Source organism: Aspergillus costaricaensis (assembly GCF_003184835.1).
Source record: "Aspergillus costaricaensis CBS 115574 unplaced genomic scaffold BO79scaffold_13, whole genome shotgun sequence".
Lineage (NCBI taxonomy): Eukaryota > Fungi > Ascomycota > Eurotiomycetes > Eurotiales > Aspergillaceae > Aspergillus > Aspergillus costaricensis.
Genome location: NW_020291813.1, coordinates 371,499 through 396,359, shown reverse-complemented (window position 1 = coordinate 396,359; position 24,861 = coordinate 371,499). Strand labels below are relative to the sequence as shown.

The 24,861-nt window shown below is 51.6% G+C and overlaps 8 protein-coding genes across 8 annotated transcripts; 6 read left to right on the top strand and 2 right to left on the bottom strand.

The window, feature by feature from the left end:
* Positions 1-26: 26 nt before the first annotated feature.
* On the bottom strand, positions 27-1,389 carry BO79DRAFT_193702 (NGG1p interacting factor 3; the record flags this gene model as incomplete). Its single annotated transcript, XM_025680996.1, has 4 exons — positions 1,220-1,389; positions 1,110-1,153; positions 927-1,052; positions 27-865 (listed from the first exon to the last, which is right to left on the bottom strand). Exons 1-4 carry the CDS (start codon positions 1,324-1,326, stop codon positions 27-29), a joined length of 1,116 nt encoding a protein of 371 aa, XP_025540372.1. The 5' UTR covers positions 1,327-1,389.
* Positions 1,390-1,626: 237 nt separating this feature from the next.
* Positions 1,627-2,438, top strand: BO79DRAFT_237264 (bola domain protein). Its single transcript, XM_025684672.1, has 2 exons — positions 1,627-1,973; positions 2,072-2,438. Exons 1-2 carry the CDS (start codon positions 1,760-1,762, stop codon positions 2,245-2,247), a joined length of 390 nt encoding a protein of 129 aa, XP_025540371.1. The 5' UTR covers positions 1,627-1,759; the 3' UTR covers positions 2,248-2,438.
* A 1-nt stretch (position 2,439) lies between these two features.
* On the bottom strand, positions 2,440-3,677 carry BO79DRAFT_287077 (peroxiredoxin family protein). Its single transcript, XM_025688537.1, has 5 exons — positions 3,132-3,677; positions 2,918-3,017; positions 2,807-2,852; positions 2,575-2,740; positions 2,440-2,521 (listed from the first exon to the last, which is right to left on the bottom strand). The coding sequence occupies exons 1-5, from the start codon at positions 3,337-3,339 to the stop codon at positions 2,493-2,495; spliced, it is 549 nt and encodes a 182-aa protein (XP_025540370.1). The 5' UTR covers positions 3,340-3,677; the 3' UTR covers positions 2,440-2,492.
* A 2,973-nt stretch (positions 3,678-6,650) lies between these two features.
* On the top strand, positions 6,651-9,101 carry skn7 (putative stress response transcription factor SrrA/Skn7; the record flags this gene model as incomplete). Its single annotated transcript, XM_025686054.1, has 7 exons — positions 6,651-6,707; positions 6,801-6,817; positions 7,002-7,074; positions 7,156-7,299; positions 7,361-8,263; positions 8,315-8,504; positions 8,581-9,101. 7 exons carry the CDS (start codon positions 6,651-6,653, stop codon positions 9,099-9,101), a joined length of 1,905 nt encoding a protein of 634 aa, XP_025540369.1.
* A 1,195-nt stretch (positions 9,102-10,296) lies between these two features.
* Positions 10,297-13,064, top strand: BO79DRAFT_237261 (translation initiation factor eIF2B catalytic subunit epsilon). Its single transcript, XM_025684671.1, has 6 exons — positions 10,297-10,524; positions 10,613-10,690; positions 10,765-10,821; positions 10,902-11,026; positions 11,103-12,277; positions 12,338-13,064. The coding sequence occupies exons 2-6, from the start codon at positions 10,613-10,615 to the stop codon at positions 13,006-13,008; spliced, it is 2,106 nt and encodes a 701-aa protein (XP_025540368.1). The 5' UTR covers positions 10,297-10,524; the 3' UTR covers positions 13,009-13,064.
* A 1,227-nt stretch (positions 13,065-14,291) lies between these two features.
* Positions 14,292-16,297, top strand: BO79DRAFT_146161 (RING finger protein; the record flags this gene model as incomplete). Its single annotated transcript, XM_025678442.1, has 4 exons — positions 14,292-14,673; positions 14,748-15,276; positions 15,327-16,213; positions 16,269-16,297. Coding segments are annotated over 4 exons (1,827 nt in total), but the record flags the coding sequence as incomplete, so codon positions are not given.
* Positions 16,298-18,727: 2,430 nt separating this feature from the next.
* On the top strand, positions 18,728-20,761 carry mrsA (putative mitochondrial carrier protein). Its single transcript, XM_025677925.1, has 8 exons — positions 18,728-18,901; positions 19,106-19,175; positions 19,250-19,285; positions 19,402-19,534; positions 19,606-19,698; positions 19,761-19,817; positions 19,886-20,330; positions 20,420-20,761. The coding sequence occupies exons 1-8, from the start codon at positions 18,864-18,866 to the stop codon at positions 20,469-20,471; spliced, it is 924 nt and encodes a 307-aa protein (XP_025540366.1). The 5' UTR covers positions 18,728-18,863; the 3' UTR covers positions 20,472-20,761.
* Positions 20,762-21,757: 996 nt separating this feature from the next.
* On the top strand, positions 21,758-24,807 carry BO79DRAFT_193681 (putative AAA family ATPase). The gene is made up of 3 exons (XM_025680995.1): positions 21,758-22,041; positions 22,163-24,206; positions 24,275-24,807. The coding sequence occupies exons 1-3, from the start codon at positions 21,952-21,954 to the stop codon at positions 24,493-24,495; spliced, it is 2,355 nt and encodes a 784-aa protein (XP_025540365.1). The 5' UTR covers positions 21,758-21,951; the 3' UTR covers positions 24,496-24,807.
* The last annotated feature ends 54 nt before the right edge of the window (positions 24,808-24,861 follow it).

Below are 24,861 nucleotides of genomic sequence, written 5' to 3'. Positions count from 1 at the left end.
TGTATGTAGTAAGTAGATGGCTAGATCTACACCTGACGAATCATAATACCATACGGATCACGATCCTTCTCACTAACATCCACCACACACTCCGCATCCCCAAACACCTCCTTCAACTCCGCACCAGCAGCACCACCCTTCAGACCATCCTTCCTCTTCGCCTCCCACTCCTCCTTCACCGCACCCGCCAACTTCTCCCTCATCGCCGCACGCAGATACCCACGCTCCGTATTCGAATGCGCCAGCGCAACCACAACCGACCCACGCTCCACCGCCGCCAACGCCTCATGGTGACTCAACTCGCCCGTGAAGAGCAGATCAGGGATCTTCCCGCCCGTGCCCTTCAACAGGATACTCGATCCGGAGCCGGGACATACACCCACCGTGCGGATCTTGATGTCCTCGACCGAGGAGGTCTGCGGAATAGCGATGGGAATACCACCGGGGTATCCAACGCCCTGGGCGATGCGGTCCACGACGGCAGTGAGAGGCTGGGGCTCGTCGAAGGTGACGATGCGGCCCATGCCGGCTGAGTCCATGCCTTCGGGGACTGGGGGCGGAGAGGGGATGATTGTGTTACGGACGTGGGGGACGGGAGTCGCGGGGGATGCGGGCTGGGGGTCTGGGAAGGTGGCGTGGGAGTAATGTGTTGAGGAGGATTTCTGGATGGTGGGCTTTGTGCTGGTGGTTGGGGCGATGGCGCCGGTGACGATGTCGCAGAGCCAGTCGGCCATGCCGCCGGGGGTGGCGTCGATGGCTGTGTGCGGGGAGTAGACGCTGATGCCTTCTTGGGCGAGACGGAGGAGGGATGATTGTTGGGGGTCGTTGAAGGTGATGGATTTGAGGCCGCGGAAGATGATAGGGTCTGGATATGTTAGTTGTGTTAGTCGGTGATGGGGTGTAGGTGTTTGGGGGGCATTGCGCACGGTAGGCTACGACTACGGAGTCGCGACGGGCAATTGCTTCGTCTGCAACTGCTTTGGTGAGATCAATTGCTAGAAGGACGGAGTTTTTCTGTCGGCGGGTGTGGTCGAAGGGGGCTTCGAGAAGGACTGGGATGTAGAGTTAATGGGGTATAAGACTGGTGGTAGAGGATGGGGGGAGCTTACGGCCGGTGTTGTCCCAGCTCTTATCTGCCAATGACTCGGGGTAGCTGTTGCATTGAACGAATTAGCAATTTTGGAACTCAATTGATCAATGTAGGTGACGGAAAGCATACAGCTTCCTCATGGAGCTCACCACTGCCTGCGTAAATGGCGATGAGGTGGGGTATGAAGCAGACATTGTGGAATATAGGCGGGCGAATTGGCGACGAAGAGAGTTCATAGACAATGCTGTTGTAGACTGGGATGTGCGATGATCAGGTGCAATTCCGGGATGTCAGCAGGCCAGCGCAAAGTTGAGCTAGAAAATACCCCGCGAACGTAAAAGCAGATGAAGCTTTAGAAGAAGCGATGGAAGCCGAGGAGAAGCTGGCGCCACAGCTGCCCTAGTCCAGACTGGGGCTAGTATCCACCAGCCACAACGGCAGCTGACCAATCCGTTTCTTACGGTACGGTACGGGAGGAAGGAGAAAGAGGATCAATTCCAGCATGAAGGAATTCCGTCATCCTACATCGGAAGAAGCATCACCGCGCTGCCCACCCTTCTGACTCAAATCGCTCTTAACGACTCTCGGTCGCTTCACCTTAATATAATTTAATACCTTTAACTATTCAAGTACCTTATATACCTTTGAAGTCGCCGCCCGGCTCGCTTGATGTACTCCCGCACCACTACCCTGTTGAGCAGAAGCTGCCGGTATCTTCTCCGCACCCCCGTCCATCACAAATCGCCGTTCTCGATTTCCGCGCGCTCCTTTGCGGCAGTCAACGCAGCCATGGCCGATACTTCGGGCGTTACGGCCGAGTCGCTGAAGAGCAAATTGATCGATCAGTTGCAGGCGCAGCATGTTGAGATCGAAGACTTGTCGGGTATGAGAGCGCCTGCTGATTAATTTCATCTCCATGAGGGAATGAATGCTACACAATATGATGCCAAGACCAGATGTTGACGATAATGTTGTCTACAGGTGGTTGCGGACAGGCTTTCCAGGCCGTCATTGTCTCCCCCCAGTTCGAGAAGAAGACCATGCTTGCTCGCCATCGCCTCGTGAACTCGGCCCTCAAGGCCGAGATCGCTGCCATCCACGCCTGGACGCCCAAGTGCTACACTCCCGAGCAGTGGCAGGCGCTGCACCAGGGCTAACTCTGTTGTGAAGACGGAGGCTAGAGGAATAGGGACTGAATATATCCTTGGGATTGACATGCCCTTGAGGGCATGCCGTCGGGCGTTGGGTTATTCGACATCATGGCTTTGCGCTGCCAGTTATGACTTATGGTTCGCTGGCTGTGGTTCTGAAAATAGAGTTCTATCGCAATAAATATTATGATATATTGTCATGTGAAGAGCCTAAGTATATAATTTTTTATATGCTAATTCTCTGGGCTGGTTCAGGCCAAGACCTTCTCGGCCGCAGAGACTACATAATCCGTTAGTAACAAACAATTTATATGCTGGTTTTTGGGATCATACCGTCAAGACCGATGTTGTCGGGCTCCACGAAAGCCTCCTTGACCTTGCCGTTCTCGACAAGCAGGGCGTAACGCTTGCTGCGGTTGTTTCCAAAGATGGAAGCGCTGTCGAAGGTCACATCCAGGGCCTCGGAGAACTTGCCACTGGGGTCACCTAAGAAGCGGATCTATCATGTAGCGTTAGTACACGGCACCGGGTGTTTCTCGTACAACCAGGTTATAAGATCACTTACGCCGCTCTTGCCCTCGGGGTCAAGGGAGGTAGCCCATGCCTTGGTGCTGTTGTCGGGTTAACCATGATACCCTCGATTAACGGATGACACCGTACGTGACCCGTAACTTACACGAAAGGGTCGTTGACTGCAACAACGAAGACCTGACCGGCCTCCTTCAGCTTGGGGTGGTTGATGAATCCAGGAACGTGGGTGGCAGAGCAGGCGGGGCCTAATTTCCGCCGAGGTGGAACGGTTAGCAATTTATCACCAGGGGATATCTTTAATAACAGCGACCACTCGTATCCTAGGCCGGGCCGACGATATCGGCAAGAAGATTACATACTGAAGGCAGCAGGAACACCGACGATGACGCCCTTGCCCTTGAGCTCCTTGGCGAGGTTCACCTTGTTGCCGGGCGAGTTCTCAACCAGGACATCAAGGTCGGGGATGGCGTCTCCCTTCTGAACAAAAGCGGGTGCCGTGCTGTGGAAAAGGGCCCTCTGGGACAAGGTGCGAGGGACACCGGCGGTAAGACGACGAGCAGCAAACATGATGGCTACAGGGAGGAATGGATGATAATTTGACAAGGAATGTGTTTGGTGTGAGAGATTGAATATTCCCGTTGGGGGGTTGCCACAGGAAGTTTAAAATGAGCAATGAGCGATATGGGAGGTGGAAGGGAGGAAGAAGGTGGGAGCTGGATGGAAGTTGATTATTGTTGTTCCTGAGCTGGTGGAGCTTCCTCAGCTTTCTCCAGAAATAACAAACATTAATTTAAATTGCTTCCCGTTCGGGAGGTCGGAACATTAAACATTGCGATGATTTCGTCATGGTCGCTCTTCGGCTGCAGCGCCCGGACGTCGACTGGAGAACGTGGGGACTTGCTAAGGAGGAAGAGGAGGATAGTACTTAGTATAGGACTTTGAACTATCCTTGATGGTCGAAAGGGTTGATTGAAACAGCCAACTGCCCTCTGCAGATAAAGCCACACAATAGTGCGGTTGTGAACAGAATTCCGGGACCTCTTGCTGGTTTCAAAACAACCATCCACGTGAAAAAGGGCGATAACGCTGTATCCAGGGCCCACTTATGTATGTTTACATATCATCACTTCAGATTCGCCTCCCCCGGCATGTGGGAAGTAGTACCAGACACAAGGCCGCGATGAAGAGGGGGGTGAGCATCGAATCAATCATACCGTGCGGACATCGACTCCGGCAAGATCTCATGGACCAGTCTCGATCGCTGCCTCAGAATCTCTGACAGCCTTTGTTCCCTCCAACTGACGGACACCAACCCTGCATTGTCTTGTCTCTAAACTGCAAGGGTTCGTTTGCAGCATTCAAGTGGCTTTGGACCGGGGGGGGTTTGAGTCTGGACTCTCAGCAGCACCTCCCCCCCATCTAGAACCTTGGCTGATAATTGATCTTATTCATGGGCTGGCTGGATGAGCGTGATAAGACGAGCATGAGAGGAGAAGACAGGAGTCGGATTAACCAGTATATTAGTTGGGCACTTACTTACATAGTTTGTCTCGCATAATATTAATAGTACCAGCTTCCTTAGAACTAGTACATGATGTTCGGGAGGTGGCGTCTCCATGATCCATATTACTCCATAGCTCCTTGTGCTAAATTAAGAGCCCATCCGATCTCTCTATCACATCTTATGGCTCAATGAGGAAGACTGGAATTAGAGTATACCTATTTCATGGCTTGTCTCTGTTCTTTCTTTGTCATGTCGTTCTTACTTACACACCTGATAACCCGTTAACTAGTTAGTTGTAATCATCTCTGGATCCTCGTATCGTCGGCTAACCCGCGAGAGGGGATCTGCAACTGTTGCCGAAATTGGGGCCCCCTGAGAAGGGAAACCATCTGTAGTAGAGGAAAAGATGGCCCAGCAGAGCAAAGTCGAGCACTGAAGGCATACATACATACTGTATGTAAGTAATGATGCAGTTGATTTGATTCTCTGGAACCCCACCTCGTACAAACCCGCTGGCTACCGCGGGGTCCGAGAGGAATGAACGAAGGCAAAAAGAGAAGACAAGGATGATGGGCTGAGAGATAAACATCAAAACGGTCATTGCTTCCGTCCACCCCTCCCTCCGTATACCACGACACGGCCGTTCGGGTTGTTGATCGCTGCGCAGAATCCAAGGCCCCTCCACCTGAGGCAGCCTATCTCCATAGCTTCCCCCCCATCCTTTTCGTGCATCATTCTGCATCCAACAGGCGCACTGACAGCAGTCTTTGGACCGGTAGTTCCGCCAGAAGAAGTGGTGGATACTGATCACTCAGTCAGTCACACTTGCTTTGTTGCCTTCCTTACTTGGTGCCTTGTGCGTTTGTTTTTGGGTAATGGATATTCTCTTTTCGTCCTTTTATTATTACCTAGTTAATTATCTTTTTTTTTCTAGGCCGGAATTCTTCATTTTACCCATTCATTCTATTTCCTTTTCTTCTTTCTCTCTCTACCGTTTCTTCTTCGCCTTATACTTTGTATGTATGCTGGGAAAGTTTAAAAAGGAGGGGAGCATGATTCTTGGTGAACGATATTGAGTTGTCAGTCCCTATTAGTTAGTTAGACCCAGGGGCTCTAAGATTTAGTTCCCAGTGTTAGGTTTTCGTTGGCTTAGCATTAAGAATTCTACCTCTACCCCTCTTATGGATCTCCTTGCGTGAGGTCATCCCCCATCCCCCCCCCCCAGAATTAGAGACAAGTGCTGCATGAGAAACAGCCTCAAGATACCCGTCAAACGGAGAATTTCAAATTGCCAGAATGCTTGGAGGACAAGTAGATACTAGAGAAATTGTACATCTCTTTCAAAGTCATGTAAGATTAACCGGAAGGGGTAAAGGGACGGAGAAGTGACAACCCAACGGGTGGGTTGGAAGATGTGGCTAGTGACCACGTACTCGGGGGGGAAACCGGAAAACCCACTTGGGGCAATTGGAGATGCGTCGATAATAATCAATACCACTAACTACCACTGCTACTTCATACATTTGACTACTGTAGATACTACAAGAAGAAACTTTGCTGGGCTGGGTGAACGTGAACCTGATTGCCAAATGAGAGTGAGCCATGGAAAGCAAATCACCGAACCACCTTTACCCACAAGCCTGCCTTTTGCTAATCCACCCCCAACTCAGCAGCGCAGCAGCAGCAGCAGACAGGCAGACAGACTGACAGACTGACAAGACAAGAGAGGGGGGAGAAGAAAAGCCCCTCGGTGTTTCTCTCTCTCTGCTACCTAACCTAACTACCGACCGTTGAGTGATGATTTAGTATTTTATTATAGTTGAATGTTATTTGATTTGATGAGGATTTTCTTTTTCTCTTTTATTTTTTATTTTTTATTTCTTTTTCCCTTCTTATTTCTTTTTTATCTTCCCCTCTTCAAGGAAAAAAGGGCAACAAGACCAAGACTGAAAATAATAAATCCCAAAAAAATATCAGGCTCCACCAAAAGGAGGGACTGGAACTAAACCCGAACGGCATTGACTAATTAATCCCCATTCCTCCTACTTCCTCAGTTAACACTAAGGCTCACTAAACTAAACTTGCCTACCACCACCACCACCATCTCTCGACCACGACTACTACCTTACGCTCGTCTTTTTCTTTCTTTCCCTCCATTCCTCTTCTTTTCTTTCGTCCTCTTCTTTTTCTTGTCTGATCACTATTCTATTTCTCTTTCTCTCCAGTCTCCTTTCTTTCCCTTTTCCTTTGCCACCCGACATTTAATTTGACGACTGGCTGGTTTTTCTTCTTTCCCGTCCCTCCGCCCGTTTCTCGCCTTGCGACTTGTTGAGCCTGTTGCTTGTTCGATCGGTCGCGACCCATCTAGCCCACGATGGACGGTGGCCAGACCTCGACCAGCACCGCCCCCGCGGGCAACTCCAGCGATTTTGTAAGTGTCGCCCTCGATAGCGACCGTTGTGAACCTCATGATCGCTATTATTTTCTATGCGATTATTCTTCAGTTTGCTAACATGATGGTTAGGTACGAAAACTCTACAAGTGAGTTGTTCCCCTTTTACTACTTCCCTGTACCTTGCCTGCGCTTCATCGTTTCGCTTTCTCGTCCGCCGGGTTTGAGAGCCCCCCGGCTTTCGCTGTCCGGTTGTCGCTGCGCCCTAGTAGAATCTAGCGATGCTCTGCATAATCTCGACATTGATCATGCGTGCTAATCCTCATCGCAAAGGATGCTCGAAGACCCATCGTACGCGGAAATCGTGCGGTGGGGTGACGAAGGAGACAGTTTTGTGGTCTTGGAGGTATGGCGCTCTTCGCATCTCCCACCCCGTCTGCCTTTCCTGCGGTCGCAATCCTCGAGGCTGACCTAGAAATCTATTCAGTGCGAAAAATTCACCAAGACTATCCTTCCGAAGCACTTTAAACACAGCAACTTTGCCAGTTTCGTGCGACAGCTGAACAAGTACGACTTCCACAAAGTGAGACAGAACAACGAGGAAAACGGACAGTCACCATACGGACAGAATGTAAGCAACCTGCGCTTAGTGGCAGTCGATGCGATAGGTCCTAACTGTACTTGCTCTTCAGGCCTGGGAGTTTAAACACCCTGAGTTCAGAGCGAACAGCAAAGAATCCCTCGATAACATTCGACGGAAGGCCCCGGCTCCGCGCAAACAGGCCCAGAGCACCGAAGACTCGGTCCCGACACAACAAATAGATTTGCTGAACCAGCAAATTGTGGCTCAACAACAACAGATTCATCAATTACACGAGCGACACACACGACTCAGCGTTGATCATCAGTTGATGATGCAGGAAGTTATGAGGGTGCAGAAGACCATCCTTAACCATGAAAATGTTATCCACCAGGTGATGACTTACCTGCTCTCCGTTGATGCCCGCCAGCGGCGCGACAGCAAAGCGGCTGCTGTGCCTTTCCAAGCCCAGGGTCAAGCCGGTTCGACCCTGAGCCCTTCACAGGGCGCATCCATGGACGACGAGCCCTCGTCACCCTTGCAGCATGCCTCAAAGCTCCTGAATGATATGAACGCAGAGATTCAATTCAATTTAGGGGGCCTAGAGTCCATGGGCGAGCCACCGAAAACTACCGCCGTGGTCCCTACACCTGCTCTGGAGTCTGCTCCCCGGAATGGTGTCGCGCGGCCCTCTGCTGCTGACGCCAGTGCGAATACTGCTATGGTCTATTCCAAAATGAACGGAGAGATCGAGCCCGTCGTCTACCCGGTGGGCGCCACCAACGGAATCGATCCTATGTACAGTGAACATGTCAACAACGTCCCGTATCCCATGCCTCCCAAACAAGAGATTGACGAATCTCGACGGCAATTCCCCGACAACCGGAAAAAGAGCGCAAATGTCGATCCCGGTTGGGTGCGCAGCCCCCATATTCTGCTCGTGGAGGATGATGCGACATGCCGTCAAATTGGTGGCAAATTCCTATACTCCTTCTCGTGCCTGATTGATACCGCGGTATGTTACTTTTTCAAAGACTCGGAACTCTCTCGACTGACATAGCTTCAGTTTGACGGCCTGGAAGCGGTGAACAAGATCCAGGATGGTTCCAAATATGATCTCATTCTCATGGATATTATCATGCCCAATTTGGATGGTGTCTCTGCTTGCCACCTTATTCGCCAGTTCGACCGGACCCCCATCATCGCCATGACATCTAACATTCGCAGTGACGATATCCAGCTCTACTTCCAGCATGGTATGTTCGCCACCCCCTGGGCTCCCCAGTACAGCCACTCTTGGGTCGCTATGTTAGTGACTAACAGCATTAATAGGAATGGATGACGTCCTTCCAAAGCCCTTCACAAGAAAGAGCCTTCTCGATATGCTTGAGAAACACTTGGTTCACCTGAAAACGATGCCGCCGGGCATAGAGGCTCCCCAATCGGCAGCGGCCGTTACGATGGCCGCGCAAAGCTCGGCCGCCCAGTCAGTCAAGGAGGACAGCTCTCCTGGGCAATCGCCAGCAACATCGATGACTGCTTGGCAATCACCGGGCCAATTTCCAGGCATGACTGCCGTGGCTCCTAACGTTCCGCAAGTCCAAGGCCAATATATACCCGCCGCCCCTGCTGCGGCTGCATATGCCGTAGATCAAAACGGAGTTCAGTATCCCGCACCCGCGGTGGCCCTTGCTACTACGGCGCCTGCGGCCGTCAGGCCGCAACCACCTCGACGACAGCTTTCGGAAATGTCGAGTGCCACCGAAAACCCCAATATGGCCAAACGGCCGCGCATGTACGCTCATCAAGCGCAGCCAATGGTTAACCCTATGCAAGCTGCGCGAACGGGCTAGATCGAGTGTCTTCCATCTCTCACCTCTTTTCTCGCCCTACACTAGATGAACAATGACCTTTACCCAATTCCCTTTGACACCCGCCTTCCCGCATCTCTCACCTCACTCCCGCTACGCCTCTCCACCTTACGATTTCCGTTGTTCTTCTCGTGATGAAATCTTAGCCGTACGATACTGTTGTCTCGGGGAGTTGTACTGCTTCTGTGTTATTTTCCCGACGTTGCTCGATATATCCCGGTGTTGGAGGCGCGTGTTATTTACTTGCATAGGTTGCGAATCATTTTGCGGCAAACTGTTGCGTTGTTTTCGTTTCTACTGGCTGGATGGCCGATGCAGTCGAAAAAAACTGGTACTCGGGGTATGGCATCCAGATACCTTGGTTTTGGCAGCAGGACCTTGGGCTGGCAGCATGTAGTGTCTATTGTACGCGTCATATGGACTTGTTATTCTTCTTGTTGGGGCGCTTTGTAACCAGTCTCCGTTGTTACGTGGAAGGTCAATTTGCTGTGGGTCAAATAGTTAGCTAAGCATATGATGCTCAACAGCAGGGTTGTTGGGTCAGGAGGTAGGAATCTATAGAGCCAAATTCAAAATCTATTATTAACTCCCATCATTTTCCAACCACATAGATACTTTTTAACGTTCAGCATATCCAGGTCTAGTAACAGAGTGCAAGAAGGGAATATGACGTTGCAGGCGCCCACCACTTTTTCCACACTAGCCCCGGAGGTTGAAATGGTGGCCACCCACCAGTTGAGCGGAGGGGAGAGCATCATCACCGCCCTCGTCATCATACGACCCAGCGAACCGATCTGCCCACCCGATCCCTCCAAGCAGGCTGCACTTCCGATCTGGTGTTCATCAGCTTTATCCACGATAGATAAGGTTCTAGACCGTCGGTCCCTGAACAAGGGATATTCCTTCGAGTCCATGAGGGCCCAGGCCTTCGATGGTGTTCTGGACTCTGAAACCCCCGGCACTCGCTGAGCCACTGTGGCTGTACCCCTGCTGTAACGGTCATTCTATCACGTGAGACGCTCATCACGTGCTACGTGACCAGGGGGAGAGCCAGCCGAGGTGAGGTGGGGGTGTTTGTGAGTAGGAGTAGGAGACAAACAAGACAAACCGGCCGCCAGGTGGGATGAAGAAGAAAGCGTGACTCTGAACTTCCTCCGCCCGACGGCGCCGGGCTTGGCGGAGATTTTGCGAGTTGAACGCGCCCTGGGCGAACTTATTCATTGTTGCTGTCGGATTGTGCCGATTGTTCTAGGTGACTTTTTGCGCCTTCCATAATCTTCCCACAATACCCTGTTACTGCTATTTCCTATTTCTTGGACCTACGCCGTATCTGAGTCCCTTTGTGATTTGAGGTGGGGGAATTTCGAGAAATTACTCATCGGTCGATCTACATACCGTTCCTGATGTGAGTGCGCAATTGTGTGCCCCCAGCGCTTTTTGATCGAGGTGATGTACCTGGCTTGTTTTGACTTGCTGACGCTTTTGGTGTATAGATGGGCCCGAAACAAAAAGGTGGTGCGGCGAAGAGGGGAAATGCCACGGAGGAGGTAGAGGAGACATTGCAGGCTGTTGTATGTTGTTTTCATATCGCAGAGGGGAGGTTGATGGTTTGTGGTTCTGGGCTAATGGCGCCGTGTGGTTCTAGGTGCTTGCGGATACTTTCGAGACGAGGTTCGAGCCGTTCACACTTGAGAAGCCTAGGGTATGTGTGGTTGTGCTGCTGCGTTGACTCTATGCATTGATGGTGGGGGATATTGAAGGCTGACGCAGTGATTGATCTAGTGTCTCTTGCCGCTTGCGAACACCCCCTTGATTGAATATACGCTCGAGTTCCTTGCCAATGCCGGTGTGGAGGATGTCTTCCTGTACGGCGGAGCGCACTCCGATCAGCTGGAGAAATACATCAAGTACGTGCGGGCTTATACAGGATATGCTGGAGATATGTTATTGTGGTCGCTGGGCTAACAAGGAGGATTTGCACAGTGCGTCCAAATGGAGAGCGCCGTCGTCGCCGTTCAAGCAGTTGACTTTCCTCAAGTCGACGTCGACGTCGGTTGGAGATGTCATGCGTGATCTTGATGGCAAGCATCTCATCACGGGCGACTTCATCGTTGTCAGCGGTGATGTTATCAGCAACTTGCCTATCGAAGGCGCGCTAACTAAGCACCGTGCTCGCCGTGAAGCGGACAAGAACGCCATCATGACCATGATCTTGAGAGAGGCTGGCCGGAATCACAGAACCAAGTCCTCGTCTGTGTCCCCTGTTTTCGTTATCGACCCCACCAAGGACCGTTGCCTACACTACGAGGAGATCGACCATCATTCCCCCGAGTCTTCTCGCCTGAACATCGACGCGGAACTCATTACGACACACCAGGAGATTGACCTGCGCCAGGATCTGATCGACTGTAACATCGATATCTGCACACCCGATGTGCTGAGTCTCTGGTCCGACAGTTTCGATTATCAGACCCCCCGCAAACAGTTCTTGTACGGTGTGCTGAAGGACTACGAGCTGAACGGAAAGACAATTCACACACACATTGTGAAGGACCACTACGCTGCCCGGGTCCGGAATCTGAAGGCGTACGATGCTGTCAGCAAGGATGTTATTTCGCGGTGGGCGTACCCTCTGTGCCCCGACACCAACCTGCTTCGCGGCCACAACTACGAGCTCCGGAAGGGAAGCCTGTACCAGGAACAGGGTGTGACTCTGGCCCGCTCGTGCGTGATCGGTCGGCGCACGGTCATCGGCCAGGGCACCAGCATTGGAGACAAGACGACGGTCAAGAACACTGTTCTCGGACGCGACTGCAAGATCGGCAAGAACGTCACGCTGGATGGTGCTTATATCTGGGATGGCGCTGTCATCGGCGATGGAACGACTGTCAACCAAGCCATTGTTGCTGACCGGGCAGTGGTGGGCAAGAACTGCACCATTGAGCCTGGCTCTCTGATTTCATTTGGTGTCGAGATCGCCGATGGTGTCAAGGTTAGCGACGGAAGACGCATAACGACAGCTTACCGGGAGGAGGACGATGAGGTGCCGGCCAGTGAGCCCGAGGTTGTTGGAGAAGGCGGCAAGGGATATGAATATGTTCCTTATGATGACGATGAGGACGAAGATGAGACGGCCAGCAATGCTTCGTCTGGTTTGAGTATGTGCATTCTGCTCCTCCATTATTTGAGTCTATGATTGGCTAACAATACTTTCGCAGTTTACAATATGGCGAATCTGTCTCTCTCTACAGAGTCTATCTCGACGCTTTCCTCCGAGATCTCAGAATTCGGCCGGTCTCGTTCGGGTAGTTTCAGTACTACAATGTCCGACGACGAGGACCAGGACCACTTTGTCCACGATGCCGCGGCGAGTGTCTACGACAGCTTGCGGGATGGCGTCACATCCGACGTGGTACAACTGGAGCTGGTCAGTCTGCGTATGACGGCGAATGCTTCCGACCACCAGGTCCGACGAGCCGTGGTCTCGGCGTTCATGAAGCGCATCCAGCAATTGATGGACGGCGGCAAGGGAGCGAGCGAGGCCATCCGGGAGATTTTCGGCAAGTACAAGGAGATTGTGGAGCGGTCACTGTTCGATCGCGACAGCGACGAGAAGCCCGATCAAGTGGACTTGCTGGTCCTCCTGCAGCAGGACCTGGCGCACCGCAGCCGTGGTGACACGGTCATGCTGTTCACGGCCAAGGAGCTGTACGACCTGGAGATCGTGGAGGAAGAAGCTTATGAGCAGTGGTGGGCCGATGAGCGGTCGAGCAGCACGGAGGAAATGCGGCAAGTGCGCAGCCAGTCGCAACAGTTTGTGGACTGGTTGGCCAATGCGGAAGAAGAGGAGAGCAGCGAGGAGGAAGAGAGTGATGAAGATGATGAGTAGATGATATAGACCATAGCCTAGAAGACTAGCAGAATTGACCAAAATTCAATGACAAAAAGGGGTTACTCCATTCATACTATTGCAGAATACCCATACCCAGCATGAATGGAGCTGCAGCTGATGAAGCGTTGAATTGTTGCTTGTTCTTTCAGTGCCTGTACTGGGTGCCTAATATCACAGGTATCAACCAGGCAGTCACGGGTATCGCCCAAAGAAGCAAGTTAGATAATTAGATTACCTGAATCAGTGACGATGGAATTATTTGTTGGCGATCGCCTGGTTTCTTGCCTTGCTTCAGCCAGCACCATTCCAATAATAACTTCAAAATTGCTCTGTTTGTTGCTTCTAGATACGACTTGGACCCTCCCAGGTGGATAGACGACAGTGCACACATCATCTTCACTATTGTCATCATAGCACCCCTGTGATTATTGCTAACTATTTGACTCGGTAGTCGGTTAGTTACATGTCACATTGAGAAGACCAGCTGTTGTCTTCCCAAGGTACTACCGTACTAGTCTATCTATCTATCTATCTATCTATCTTACTCCGCACTTCTGGGAACTTTCTCTTCGATGTGCACGGCTCTATCTGCCTTTACCTGTTCCTCGAACTGTCTCTCCCCACAGTTTGGCTCGTTTGGCTCTTTTGGTGGAGTTCATCCCCCTCTACTTTAGAACTTGGGCCTCCTGCTGCAGTTTGACCCTGCCAAGTCCCTAACATTTGGAGCCGCGATCGAGCATAATAAAGGGATACATCATTCCCTTTTTTCCTTTTTTTCACCCACTGAATCATTCCGCGAAATAGGGGATCCCAGTAATACTGAGAAGATATTTTCGGACCGGAATCCACCTTTTTTATTATTTCTTTCTTTTCTGATATTCCCCTTTTGAATCGAATCCACTGTTGCAGTTCAATCGAATCCAGAAAAAACGGACCCCACACCCAGAATCCCTCCCGTGACGTCCGCCCGGCTGTTAGTGACACAACCCGCCCCTCCCTTTTGCCCAAGCAGTTGATTGAAACATCATTAAGCTCTCTCCACGCAACGATCGGCTGAGGGCTAGTGCTGCCCTGTTCCCCTCGTTCCTACTACCTCTACCCTGTTTTCTTCTTTATTATTGTCATCAGGGTATTTCCGTATTTCCCCCCCTCCTTTTTATTTCTTACCAAAGTTCCTGCTATTTCCGGTAGGCTGCGGGCTGTGTGTTGTCTCGAGAAAAAGAGGTCTCGACATCCCATCTCGAGGCCTACCTTTTTTTCGCGTCAGCACATAATACCGGCTTGCCACGGGCAGAAACGCTTTCACCACGCCTCCCCTCACGAGAAAGAGGAAGGCGGCCGCGGCGACGCTTGTAGATAACAAACCCAAAACAGCCGCCACCAAGGCTTCCGTCGCCCTTTCGCCTGCCGCCACCGCAACCTCCTCTTCGGCCCAATCCTCCCGCAAAAAGCAGAAGCCCGCGGTCCAGGACCCTGACTCTGATTATACCATAGCGACTCCTGGTAGCTTTTCGGTTCCCGTGCGATCGAAGGAGGAGGAGGAGGATATCGATACTCCGGCGTCTACCAGCATGGAGTCGGATGAGGACTTCATGAGTGTCGGGTCGAGCCCGGATGATTTCCTGGATACCCAAGGAAGTGATGTCGAGAGTCTTGGGGAAGGTTAGTGATCGGGTTGACTACTTTTCTTTGGTTAGATGGTCATGCTGACGAAATCCTTCTTGCTTACTGTACAGACTTCGGCGACGATTTCGACGGCGGATTCTCTAAAGATAAGGATATCATCGCGACGAAACGAAAGCCTTATGAGGTTGAGTTTACTGTTTTGAGCCCGGAGGACATCGATCGTGAACAGAACCTGCAGATTAACGAGGTCTCCTCGATCCTTGGCCTGCCCCCGGAGTCGTCGGCTATTCTGCTGCGCTATGGACGATGGAATCGGGAGAAGTTGATCGAGTCATACATGGATCATCCCGAGAAGACGCTGGAGGAGGCAGGCCTCGGCACCAACTTTGATGGAACGCCAAAGACTGAAGTGATACCAGGGTTCGTGTGCGACATCTGCTGCGAGGACGGGGACGACCTTGAGACATATGCCATGCGTTGCGGGCACCGCTTCTGTGTGGATTGCTATCGTCATTATCTGAGACAGAAGATCCGGGAGGAGGGTGAAGCAGCGAGGATAGAATGCCCGAGTGATAGCTGCAATATGATTGTGGACTCAAAGTCATTAGGTCTTCTGGTGACAAACGATCTCAAGGAGAGGTGAGAATTGCAGCATGTCCTTTACTTGCCCTGTTACTGACGCTTTTCAGATACCACGCGCTTCTTACACGAACATACGTCGATGATAAAGACAACCTCAAATGGTGCCCGGCGCCCAACTGTGAATACGCGGTTGACTGTCCTATAAAGCAGCGTGATCTTCGTCGTGTCGTACCCACTGTACAGTGCGACTGTAGGCACTATTTCTGCTTTGGGTGCACACTAAATGACCACCAGCCAGCACCCTGCACGCTGGTGAAAATGTGGCTCAAGAAGTGCGAAGATGATTCCGAGACGGCGAACTGGATCTCTGCCAACACCAAGGAGTGTCCCCGATGCCACTCAACGATCGAAAAAAATGGTGGATGCAACCACATGACGTGTCGCAAGTGCAAGCACGAATTCTGCTGGATGTGCATGGGACTGTGGTCTGAACATGGCACTAGCTGGTATAACTGCAACCGCTACGAGGAGAAATCTGGATCAGATGCCCGAAGTGCGCAGGCGCGATCCCGGGCGTCGCTGGAGCGATATCTCCACTACTATAACCGCTATGCCAACCATGAACAGTCCGCCAAGCTGGACAAAGATTTGTATCTTAAGACGGAGAAGAAGATGACGAGCCTGCAGTCGCAGTCTGGACTCTCATGGATCGAGGTGCAGTTCCTCGATACCGCATCGCAGGCACTACAGCAATGTCGCCAGACGCTGAAGTGGACATATGCCTTTGCCTACTACCTCGCCCGCAACAATTTGACGGAGATCTTCGAAGATAACCAGAAGGATCTGGAAATGGCGGTGGAGAGCCTGAGTGAGATGTTTGAAAAGCCCGTACCGGAGCTGGCGAATTTGAAGGTCGACATCCTGGACAAGACGGCGTACTGTAACAAGCGCCGGGTGATCCTCCTCAGCGATACTGCAGAGAACTTGAAAAACGGTATGTCCCTTGTGAGTTTGATAGACATTTCTGTATACTGACATGCAATTTCCAGGGGAATGGTCCTTCAACGTGGAATGGTAGACTACAGTATATAGAATGATCGAACTTACATCCTGTTGAGGCGCCACCCTCCCCCACTACTTCCTCAGCCGGTGGACGAGCTTCACGACGTGCATGACGACAGCGCATATGGTTTCTATCTATCTAAACAACTCTCTCTCTCACACTCCGGCGTCCCTGATGTTTTCCTGGATGGTTCGTTATTCGTATGTATCAACTACTTCTGGGCGATTTCTGTGCTGTACTTGTCATATATTTCTTCTTCCACATCTTATTCCTCGAAACATATTAGTCAGGGGACTAGTACTACCTGAGTTTGACATTTCCATATTCAACGCCTCGAAGAGGGGAGGGATGTATTTGAGAGGCATGCACATGATGTGAACAGACTGAGCCGGGTGGGTAGGTGTCTAAAATTGACAAGTTGTGGGAGATTGTATGAAGAGAGAATGTCCGAGTAGGTAGATGCCTTATACGGAGGATTAAAGTTAACAACTATTACAACTGACAAGGTATCTATACTTATGCACCAGCTAGTCAAATTAGCCATAGAATGGAAATCTCGGTACTGGTGGAGAGAATGAAGAACTGCGAAAGTTGTACACAGAGTAAACCTCCTACACTGATTGATCCCACGTAGCAAGTCATTCAGTCAGACAGCGATGATCCACTAGATACTAGTTTACTAGCCAGTTACCTTAACTTATCTAGTAAGTAGTAGTAGTGCCAAACGCCAAATGCCAAATCCCCAACAGTCAACGGCGCCAACTAGATGACTTACTCGGCCTCAGCCCTTTCAGGCCTTGCTTTGCATTACAGTATCCCCGAGCCAGACATATACTATCCTATTGAAAAGTAAAATAATGAAAAAGAGAGGCATATCCATAAAAGGAACTTAACCCCGAGCCAGCACCCCAAAAAACAACCCGTGGCGAAAAATAGTAATAATAGAGGGAAATTTCATTATTCTAGAATATGTCCAAAAGAAGTTGGATAGTGGAAAGTGGAAAGTGTTAATCAATCAGATAAGCCAAACCGAGCCCGGCCCACCCCAAAACCAAAAGGAAAGGGAGAAAAAAAGAGATCATCTGCACAGGCTGGCATGCGGCGCCGCGGTGTGCCGTGCCGAAGTTTTGTGACTGATTGATTGATTGATTGATTGATTAAATGGATTCCTCCGTGCTTCGGCGGTTTGCTTACTTAGTCTCCATCTACCTGACTAACTACGGAGTAAAGCAATAGTCTGTTCGCTTCGTGCCGGGGAAAGAAGAAGGAGAAAGGATTTTTTTTCCCAGGTGATTAGATTAAGTAATAGATTTGATTGATGCTTTTTATGGGAAATTACCGGTTTAATGTCGCTGGATTTTTTTTATGCTGAATGGATGGATCGGGGCGAAAAAGAATTCATTATTCATTATTCAAGAGTACTTCGGAGTAGTCGGTTGGGTTATGGAGATGGATGGGGCTCCGTCATCGGATCTGTCGTAGTTAGTCAGTTTTGCCTAGGTACTTTGGAGGTTCGTTAGTAAGGTAAATTGTCTAGAGGCAGTCTAGGTCGGGGATGCTGATTCAGCAGGTAGATAGTCAGTCTGTGTGTGTGTGCCTGTGTGTCTGTGTGCATGGCAAATGGCAAAAAAAGAAAAAATGGAAATTTTTGGGTAGTTCCGAGGAACACGTTTAGTAGGTAAGATAGATAATAATAATGTTTAGTTATCATGCGGAGGATAGGCAAATAGTGGGTGGAAATTGGGTAAGGATAAATTGGGGAGAAGCGGGCTAGAAAACACAAGGAATCAGGATGGAAGGAAGGGAAGGGAAGGGAAGGGGAGGCAAGGCTGGATTTTATCAATCTCTCCATCAAATTAATTTTACCGAAGGGACGAACTGGTGAAAGTTCTCCCTCAATATATTTACCTGTGACTATCTTACCTACTATCTATCTATCTACTACTTACTTGGGAGTAGTTTAGTTATGAGAAAGCTGAACTAAGTTAACTAACAAATAAATTACTGCTGCTCCGGGCGGGACTGTTGTGCATACTGACTGATACATCGTCAATACCACTGCAACAGCTGCATCCTCGCGGGGATTCGGCCCGGTGAAACAGGTTGAAACCACCTCCGAACGGTATTAATGACCCGGGACTTGCTTTGCTCCTTTAGTTCACCTTCAGCAGCAAGAAATTCCCGACTGTCCAGAAAGATTATTATTTCCTATCTTTCGCCAGTCCGTCCTCTGCTCTCCTCTTCTCACCTTTCTCCTCTACTCCCCTCCCTCTGAGGCATTGAATAACTTCTTCCTCCTCGTCTTGTAATCGGGCTGATTCTACCTTCTCCTCTCCTCGCCTCCCCTCCGTCTCGCTCCCTCCCCTTCCGCCCGATATTCTTCCTCTCGGAGTCCAGCTTCCTCTCCGCTCCGCAAGTCCGTTTTTCTGCGTCGGCATTTCCATCCTCGACCAAGTACCTCCACACTCCCAAGCTCGACCATCCCCCCCGAGCTGTCTGATATTCGATTCTTCTTCTGAAGAATTTAAAATCGCCTCTTTCTATAGCGACAGCAGCTGTGATACCAAATCAATCAAGCTCCATGGCGTCTCCCGAGCAGATTCCCGGGCAGGAATACGAGTATGTCGACCGTGTTATTTTCTCCTTTCGTATTCGTGGCGATTTCGCTTGTTCGCGCAAGGCTATCTGCAGGGACTATCTCGTCAGCAGATATTACCTGCGATTGACTGCGCTGTCCGAATTATTGCATTTTCCGGAGCGTTATTTGGAAACGATCTGCTTTCGGTGTTGGAATCCGCAGCTAACCCTCCATTCTGATAATAGCTATGAAGCCCTCCCCTCGAACTACGGCTTAGGCCGGAATATGCTGGCTGGCGCTTTTGCAGGAATAGCAGTATGTGGAAAACACCGTGGTGAATTAGTGACTGGGTTCCGGTGGTTGTGCTAATGGGTGCCTGGCTGTTCTAGGAACACTCTGTTATGTATCCGGTCGACTTGCTGAAGGTACGTTGATGCTTGTAGGGGAGGTTTGAGATGGGTTGGAGGTGCTGGAGATTGATCGCTTCATCTCTTCTGTTGGACTTTGCGGGTGCGGTGGGCTAATGGTGGGGTTCGTACAGACACGCATGCAAATCCTGCATCCCTCGAACGGCGGGCTCTACACAGGCTTGACTAATGCGGTTTCGACCATCTACCGGATTGAAGGCTGGAGGACGCTATGGAAGGGCGTCTCGAGTGTTATTGTTGGTGCTGGTGAGTGCGACAATTCCGGGCGCGCCGTTGTGGGTGCTATCGCGGTGGAGGTTGACTTGGTGAATTTCTAGGTCCGGCTCATGCCGTTTACTTTGGTACATACGAGGTTGTTAAGGAGATGGCCGGTGGAAACGTGGACGATGGGCATCACCCCGTAGCAGCTGGTAGGTTTGGGTGTTTCGCTTGGAGGTGCGATGATTTTGGTGCAATTGCTGACGATGCCAAGCGCTGAGCGGTGCGTCCGCAACCATTGCTAGCGACGCCTTGATGAACCCCTTCGATGGTGAGTACTGCGCCATTTGCGCTCCATCCTTCTTAGTCTGTTTTTGGGGTGTTGGCTAACTGAAGCAGTCATCAAGCAACGCATGCAGGTCCATGGCTCGGTACACAAGAGTATCCTTCAATGCGCCCGCTCCGTCTACAAGACAGAGGGTCTCCAGGCGTTCTACGTATCCTATCCCACTACGCTTTGCATGACGGTGCCTTTCACCGCCACTCAGTTTGTCGCCTACGAGTCCATCTCCAAGGTCATGAACCCGTCGCAGGATTACGACCCGTTCACGCACTGCATGGCGGGAGGTCTGGCGGGTGCATTCGCCGCCGGTATCACCACCCCGCTTGACGTTGTAAAGACGCTGCTGCAGACCCGAGGGCTGGCCCAGAACGAGGAGATCCGGTCGGCCAAGGGTCTGTTCAACGCTGCGGCCATTATCAAGCGGCAGTTTGGCTGGAAGGGATTCCTGCGTGGCGCTCGCCCCCGCATTATTTCTACCATGCCCAGCACTGCCATTTGCTGGTGAGTTTCCTTGCAACTTCCGACGGACCCATTGCAAAATTACCCCCGACGCTTGCGCATTGAAAACGGTTGCTGACGCGATCCTACAGGACCTCGTATGAGATGGCCAAGGCCTACTTCAAGGGCCAGGTGGACAGCTAGATGCAAGCACGGCTTTAGCTAACGACCCGATCGCATGAATCCGACACAATCCAGCTCAGCGACCCTTTTTGACCTCTGGTTCCGACCTGACTCGTCCGCGGACCCAAGAAAAAAAAGACCCATTCCCCAAGAAACCATTAGTCACATGAATAGGAAGAAAGCCCGACGAAAAGCAAAACCGAAAAAAGAAAAGAAACGAAACGAAAGAAAAAAGATAGTCTTGTTGAACAAGCAGTCAAAAACAGAACAAAACAAAATCTTCGTCCTTTGCGAGCATCACGTGCGCAGGACGGACCCGATCGAGCGCTGCAGGCTGAAATGAGCTCAACTGAGCTACGGGCGGGTTGAAGCTTTCTGCAGCTATCATCCCCTTCTCCTTGACCTCCTCTTCCTTTCTCCCTTCCTCTTCTTTCTCCGTCCGCTCTTGTTCTCGTTCGTCGGGGGGATTGCGCCAACTGCCGAGGCTTTCGGACTTAATTAACGCAAGCCCGGGCGATCACGAAATAGAGAACGGACCAGGAAAGAAGGAGGGATCCTTGACCGACTCCGAATGGGGAACCTTAACCTTCTGACGTGTATTTATCTGTTATGAACGGGGTGCTGATGGCTGGGCTTGATGGACGATGAATTCAGGCCTCCCGGGATGTTGGTGAGTGCTGCTTGTTCGTTATTATTGTTTTGAGTGCTTGGATCTGGGCCCTGAGCATAAAAAGAAGGGCCCGGCGTATGTTTCAATTCGTGCTTCAATCGCGTTACTACTGGCGTTGGCATGCAGGGGAACATCTGGACGAGTTTCCTATATGTTTTTCACTTCTTCTGGTTGATCCTCGAGTTGCATTTTTATAAGTAGTTCTGGTTGGACGTCTTTCTTTTTTTTTGTGCCCCCAAATTTTAATGTTCGGATACAACTTTGCGCATCTGTCGGGTTGGATGCGGATGTTTCTGTATGTACGCTATAGAGGACCGGGATGACCATACTATCTATCTACCTATCTACCTACACCTATCCATGGCTCTTTTTGTGTGCATGAATCAGCTTCCGAGACACGGTGAGACATGATTTGAATGGAATAAATGAAGTTGTAGGGACTCTGGGGGGTCTCGAGGGGCGATTCCCAAGCAAAACCGCATGGCCGCCAAAGCCGGTAACCAACGACGTCACGCAGAAAACTGGGGAGGGCAAAACCGCCGCCGGATTCTGTCGTTCTGCTGCTGCTTCTCTTTCCTTGCTTCTTTCTGGCACTTTTCTTTTCCTCGTTACTTATTACTTCTTACTTCTTCTTTCTTAACGTTCCCTCCCATGCTTGAGAGTGTTTCTATCTTCCTGTCATTCAATTGATCGCATACTCTCGTTCCTTCTATCCCTCTCCCTCCTCTTCCTCTTCTCCTCTTCCTCTCCCCTCATCTTCCATCCTCATCCTTATCCTCTCATCTTGCGGGCGGGTCCTGCACATTCCGCCTTTTCCCCAGCGCTGGATGCATGATGCGCCCCAAGCCGGCGTCTTCGCTCCAGAAGACCTACGATGACTGCTACCTGATGTGCTCCACTGCCGTCTACTTTGAAGGCCAGGTTCGTGACTTACCAATGCTACCTTCCACTACTTCCCCCCCTTCATTCCTCCTTTGCCATCTCACAGACCCCCCATCTCCCTTCCACACTAATACTTACCTGCCCCGATCGGCAAAAACAGCAAAATGAAGAGGAAGCCCTGAGATCTTGGCGCTCCGCCCTGGAAACGATCTACTATCACAACGCTTATCGTGTCCCCTCCAAGTACACTCCCAAAAACGAGACCGAACGTGCCCTTCAAGAGTCCATCCGCCAGCTCGAGCTTCAATGCCGCGAGCGGGTCGATCTCCTGCAGGCCCTCCGCGAAAGCAGAAAGGATTCCGCCGGTCGATCGCCTCCTCGAACCACTCCGGGCTGGATTGGTGACGGCACCGTCCCCGCGGTCGGATATACCGATCTCTCCAAACCCCCCACTATCCCCGGTCGCCCGCCCCCGACCACCACCGTCAGCTCCGACTCCATCAGGAGCGATCTTCAACCCAGCGCCGCGGCTTCGTCCCGGCCCATCCCCATCCCCGCTCAGCGCACCCAGTCGCATTCCTCGGGCAAAACGGACTCCCGCACCCCCAGTCCCGAGCGCCGGAAGATCATGCCGTTCACCCTGCGTACCAGTGATTTCAAGAAATTGGGCAAGAAGAAAGACACCTCCCGACGGAGAGAGCTGCGGCCGGCCGCAGCTTCTCAGGCCGCTGGGCTGGCCTGGGGGAGTATCTACAACACTCCCTCTTCGCCCGACAAGACTGCCAGCGATGCCGCTCTCGCGTCCTCCCGCCAGAGCGCCTCCAATGACCCCAGCTTTCGAAGGGAGCCGGCACCCCTTCGCGCCCATTCTGGAGATGGGCATGTCCCGCGGAAAGCATCGAATCCACCAACAGACGATCCAGATAGCCGTCGCACCGGACGAAAGCCCCGCGTGTCGGACCAGCCTGTCCGGCGGTCGCCTGCGAAGAAGTCGGCATCGAGCACTCCTTCGACGACACCGACAGTCTCCGCGTCTCGCACCCCAACTGCGGAGAGTCAGCTGCGGTCGTCTGCTCGTTCGCAGTCCGCCTCCGCAGGACCTGATGCGAAAGACGCTGTTCGTTCGCAACCTCCGCCGAAGCCATCTGTTAAGCCCAAGCCGGTAGCATTGAGGTCGGCCAATCCAACTTCATCTTCCCCCCGACGGCCTGTTGAGCCCACGGAGCGCTTAAGCCGGCCACCGACTAAGTCAACATCGCGTCCCCGCCTCGCCCCTACATCATCTACAGAGGATGCATTGGTTCCAGGTTTAGATCGAATGGCGTTATCGGGCAACAGCCCGGTCCGACCAACGCCACAGCTCAAGCGGACCATAACGCCACCGTCGAGTGATCCGGAATCGCTGGGCCCTAAGTCTACCGAGCCAGAGGAGGAAGATGCTGAAGAAGACGAGGACGATATGTATTTGGATATATTGAACAGGCTTCCCAAGGGGGTAGACGTCACTGCTGCTCGGCAGATCCTGAACGATATAGTCGTCCGCGGCGACGAAGTTCATTGGGACGATATAGCAGGTCTAGATGGAGCGAAAAAGGCGCTCAAAGAAGCCGTGGTCTACCCATTCCTCCGGCCTGATCTCTTCTCCGGTCTACGTGAGCCTGCCCGCGGCATGCTTCTGTTTGGGCCTCCAGGCACAGGCAAGACTATGTTGGCACGCGCAGTCGCTACGGAATCTAAGTCGACCTTCTTCTCCGTCTCCGCATCGACCTTGACTTCCAAATGGCATGGTGAGAGCGAGAAGCTCGTGCGTGCTCTATTCGGACTCGCCAAGGCCCTCGCTCCATCCATCATCTTCGTCGACGAGATCGACTCGTTGCTCTCCGCCCGGTCATCAGGAACCGAGAACGAAGCCTCCCGGCGATCGAAGACGGAGTTTCTCATTCAATGGTCCGACCTGCAGCGGGCAGCAGCCGGTCGCGAGCAAAAGGACAAGAAAATCGGCGACGCCAGCCGCGTGCTGGTCCTCGCGGCCACAAACATGCCCTGGGATATTGACGAAGCTGCGCGTCGTCGATTCGTGCGTCGACAATACATCCCTCTCCCGGAGCACGACGTTCGCGAACAACAACTACGGAAACTGCTCAGTCACCAGATCCATGAACTTTCCGACGAGGATATCGAAGTTCTGGTTCAAGTCACTGAAGGTAGGCAACATCTGCAACTCCCCCTACATGTATACAATGAATACAGAAACTAACAGCTATATGGACAGGCTTCTCAGGCTCCGACATGACCGCCCTCGCCAAAGACGCAGCCATGGGTCCCCTCCGTAACCTAGGCGAAGCGCTCCTGCACACCCCTATGGACCAGATCCGGCCAATACGGTTTCAGGACTTCCAGGCGAGCTTACTTTCTATCCGTCCTAGTGTGAGCAGGGAAGGGTTACAAGAATACGAAGAATGGGCTAGACAGTTTGGAGAGCGGGGAGGATAATCCTTTGGCTGTTCTAGCCTTAATGTCACGGCTATATTTTGCTCGTCATTTTTCTGGCGTACCCGGCTGCAATGGGATACATGGTGTGCCAGGACAGGGGTAGGTTTATGTCTCATGTTGGATAACGATACGCTATGGTATGGGTATGATATGATATTTTTTTTGGTTCGGACGGGGTGTTTTTCTCTTTTTCCTGGGAATGAATGCATTGCTTATGGGTAGGGGTAGGTCAGGTTAGGTCATTGGTTAAGGGGCGCGTGTGTGGATGTCAGCGTTTCATCCAGGTTCCATCGATCAGAAATCAAATCCAAGAAATCAAAATTCAAAGCTCGATGCAATGCAATGCAACCAATCGGTAGACTACGA

Bases quoted from the DNA above. Each gene is read 5' to 3' on its own strand.
- BO79DRAFT_287077 (XM_025688537.1), bottom strand. From the start codon at position 3,339: ATGTTTGCTGCTCGTCGTCTTACCGCCGGTGTCCCTCGCACCTTGTCC. The intron at 3,018-3,131 runs GTATGTAATCTT...GGCGGAAATTAG, and splicing joins CGGTGTTCCTGCTGCCTTCA to GCCCCGCCTGCTCTGCCACC. The intron at 2,853-2,917 runs GTAAGTTACGGG...ACCCGACAACAG, and splicing joins GCAGTCAACGACCCTTTCGT to CACCAAGGCATGGGCTACCT.
- mrsA (XM_025677925.1), top strand. From the start codon at position 18,864: ATGGCGTCTCCCGAGCAGATTCCCGGGCAGGAATACGA. The intron at 18,902-19,105 runs GTATGTCGACCG...TTCTGATAATAG, and splicing joins ATTCCCGGGCAGGAATACGA to CTATGAAGCCCTCCCCTCGA. The intron at 19,699-19,760 runs GTAGGTTTGGGT...GACGATGCCAAG, and splicing joins GCATCACCCCGTAGCAGCTG to CGCTGAGCGGTGCGTCCGCA.
- BO79DRAFT_237261 (XM_025684671.1), top strand. From the start codon at position 10,613: ATGGGCCCGAAACAAAAAGGTGGTGCGGCGAAGAGGGGAAATGCCACG. The intron at 10,691-10,764 runs GTATGTTGTTTT...GTGTGGTTCTAG, and splicing joins AGGAGACATTGCAGGCTGTT to GTGCTTGCGGATACTTTCGA. The intron at 10,822-10,901 runs GTATGTGTGGTT...TGATTGATCTAG, and splicing joins TCACACTTGAGAAGCCTAGG to TGTCTCTTGCCGCTTGCGAA.
- BO79DRAFT_193681 (XM_025680995.1), top strand. From the start codon at position 21,952: ATGATGCGCCCCAAGCCGGCGTCTTCGCTCCAGAAGACCTACGATGAC. The intron at 22,042-22,162 runs GTTCGTGACTTA...CGGCAAAAACAG, and splicing joins CCGTCTACTTTGAAGGCCAG to CAAAATGAAGAGGAAGCCCT. The intron at 24,207-24,274 runs GTAGGCAACATC...CTATATGGACAG, and splicing joins TCTGGTTCAAGTCACTGAAG to GCTTCTCAGGCTCCGACATG.
- BO79DRAFT_237264 (XM_025684672.1), top strand. From the start codon at position 1,760: ATGTACTCCCGCACCACTACCCTGTTGAGCAGAAGCTGCCGGTATCTT. The intron at 1,974-2,071 runs GTATGAGAGCGC...TGTTGTCTACAG, and splicing joins TGAGATCGAAGACTTGTCGG to GTGGTTGCGGACAGGCTTTC.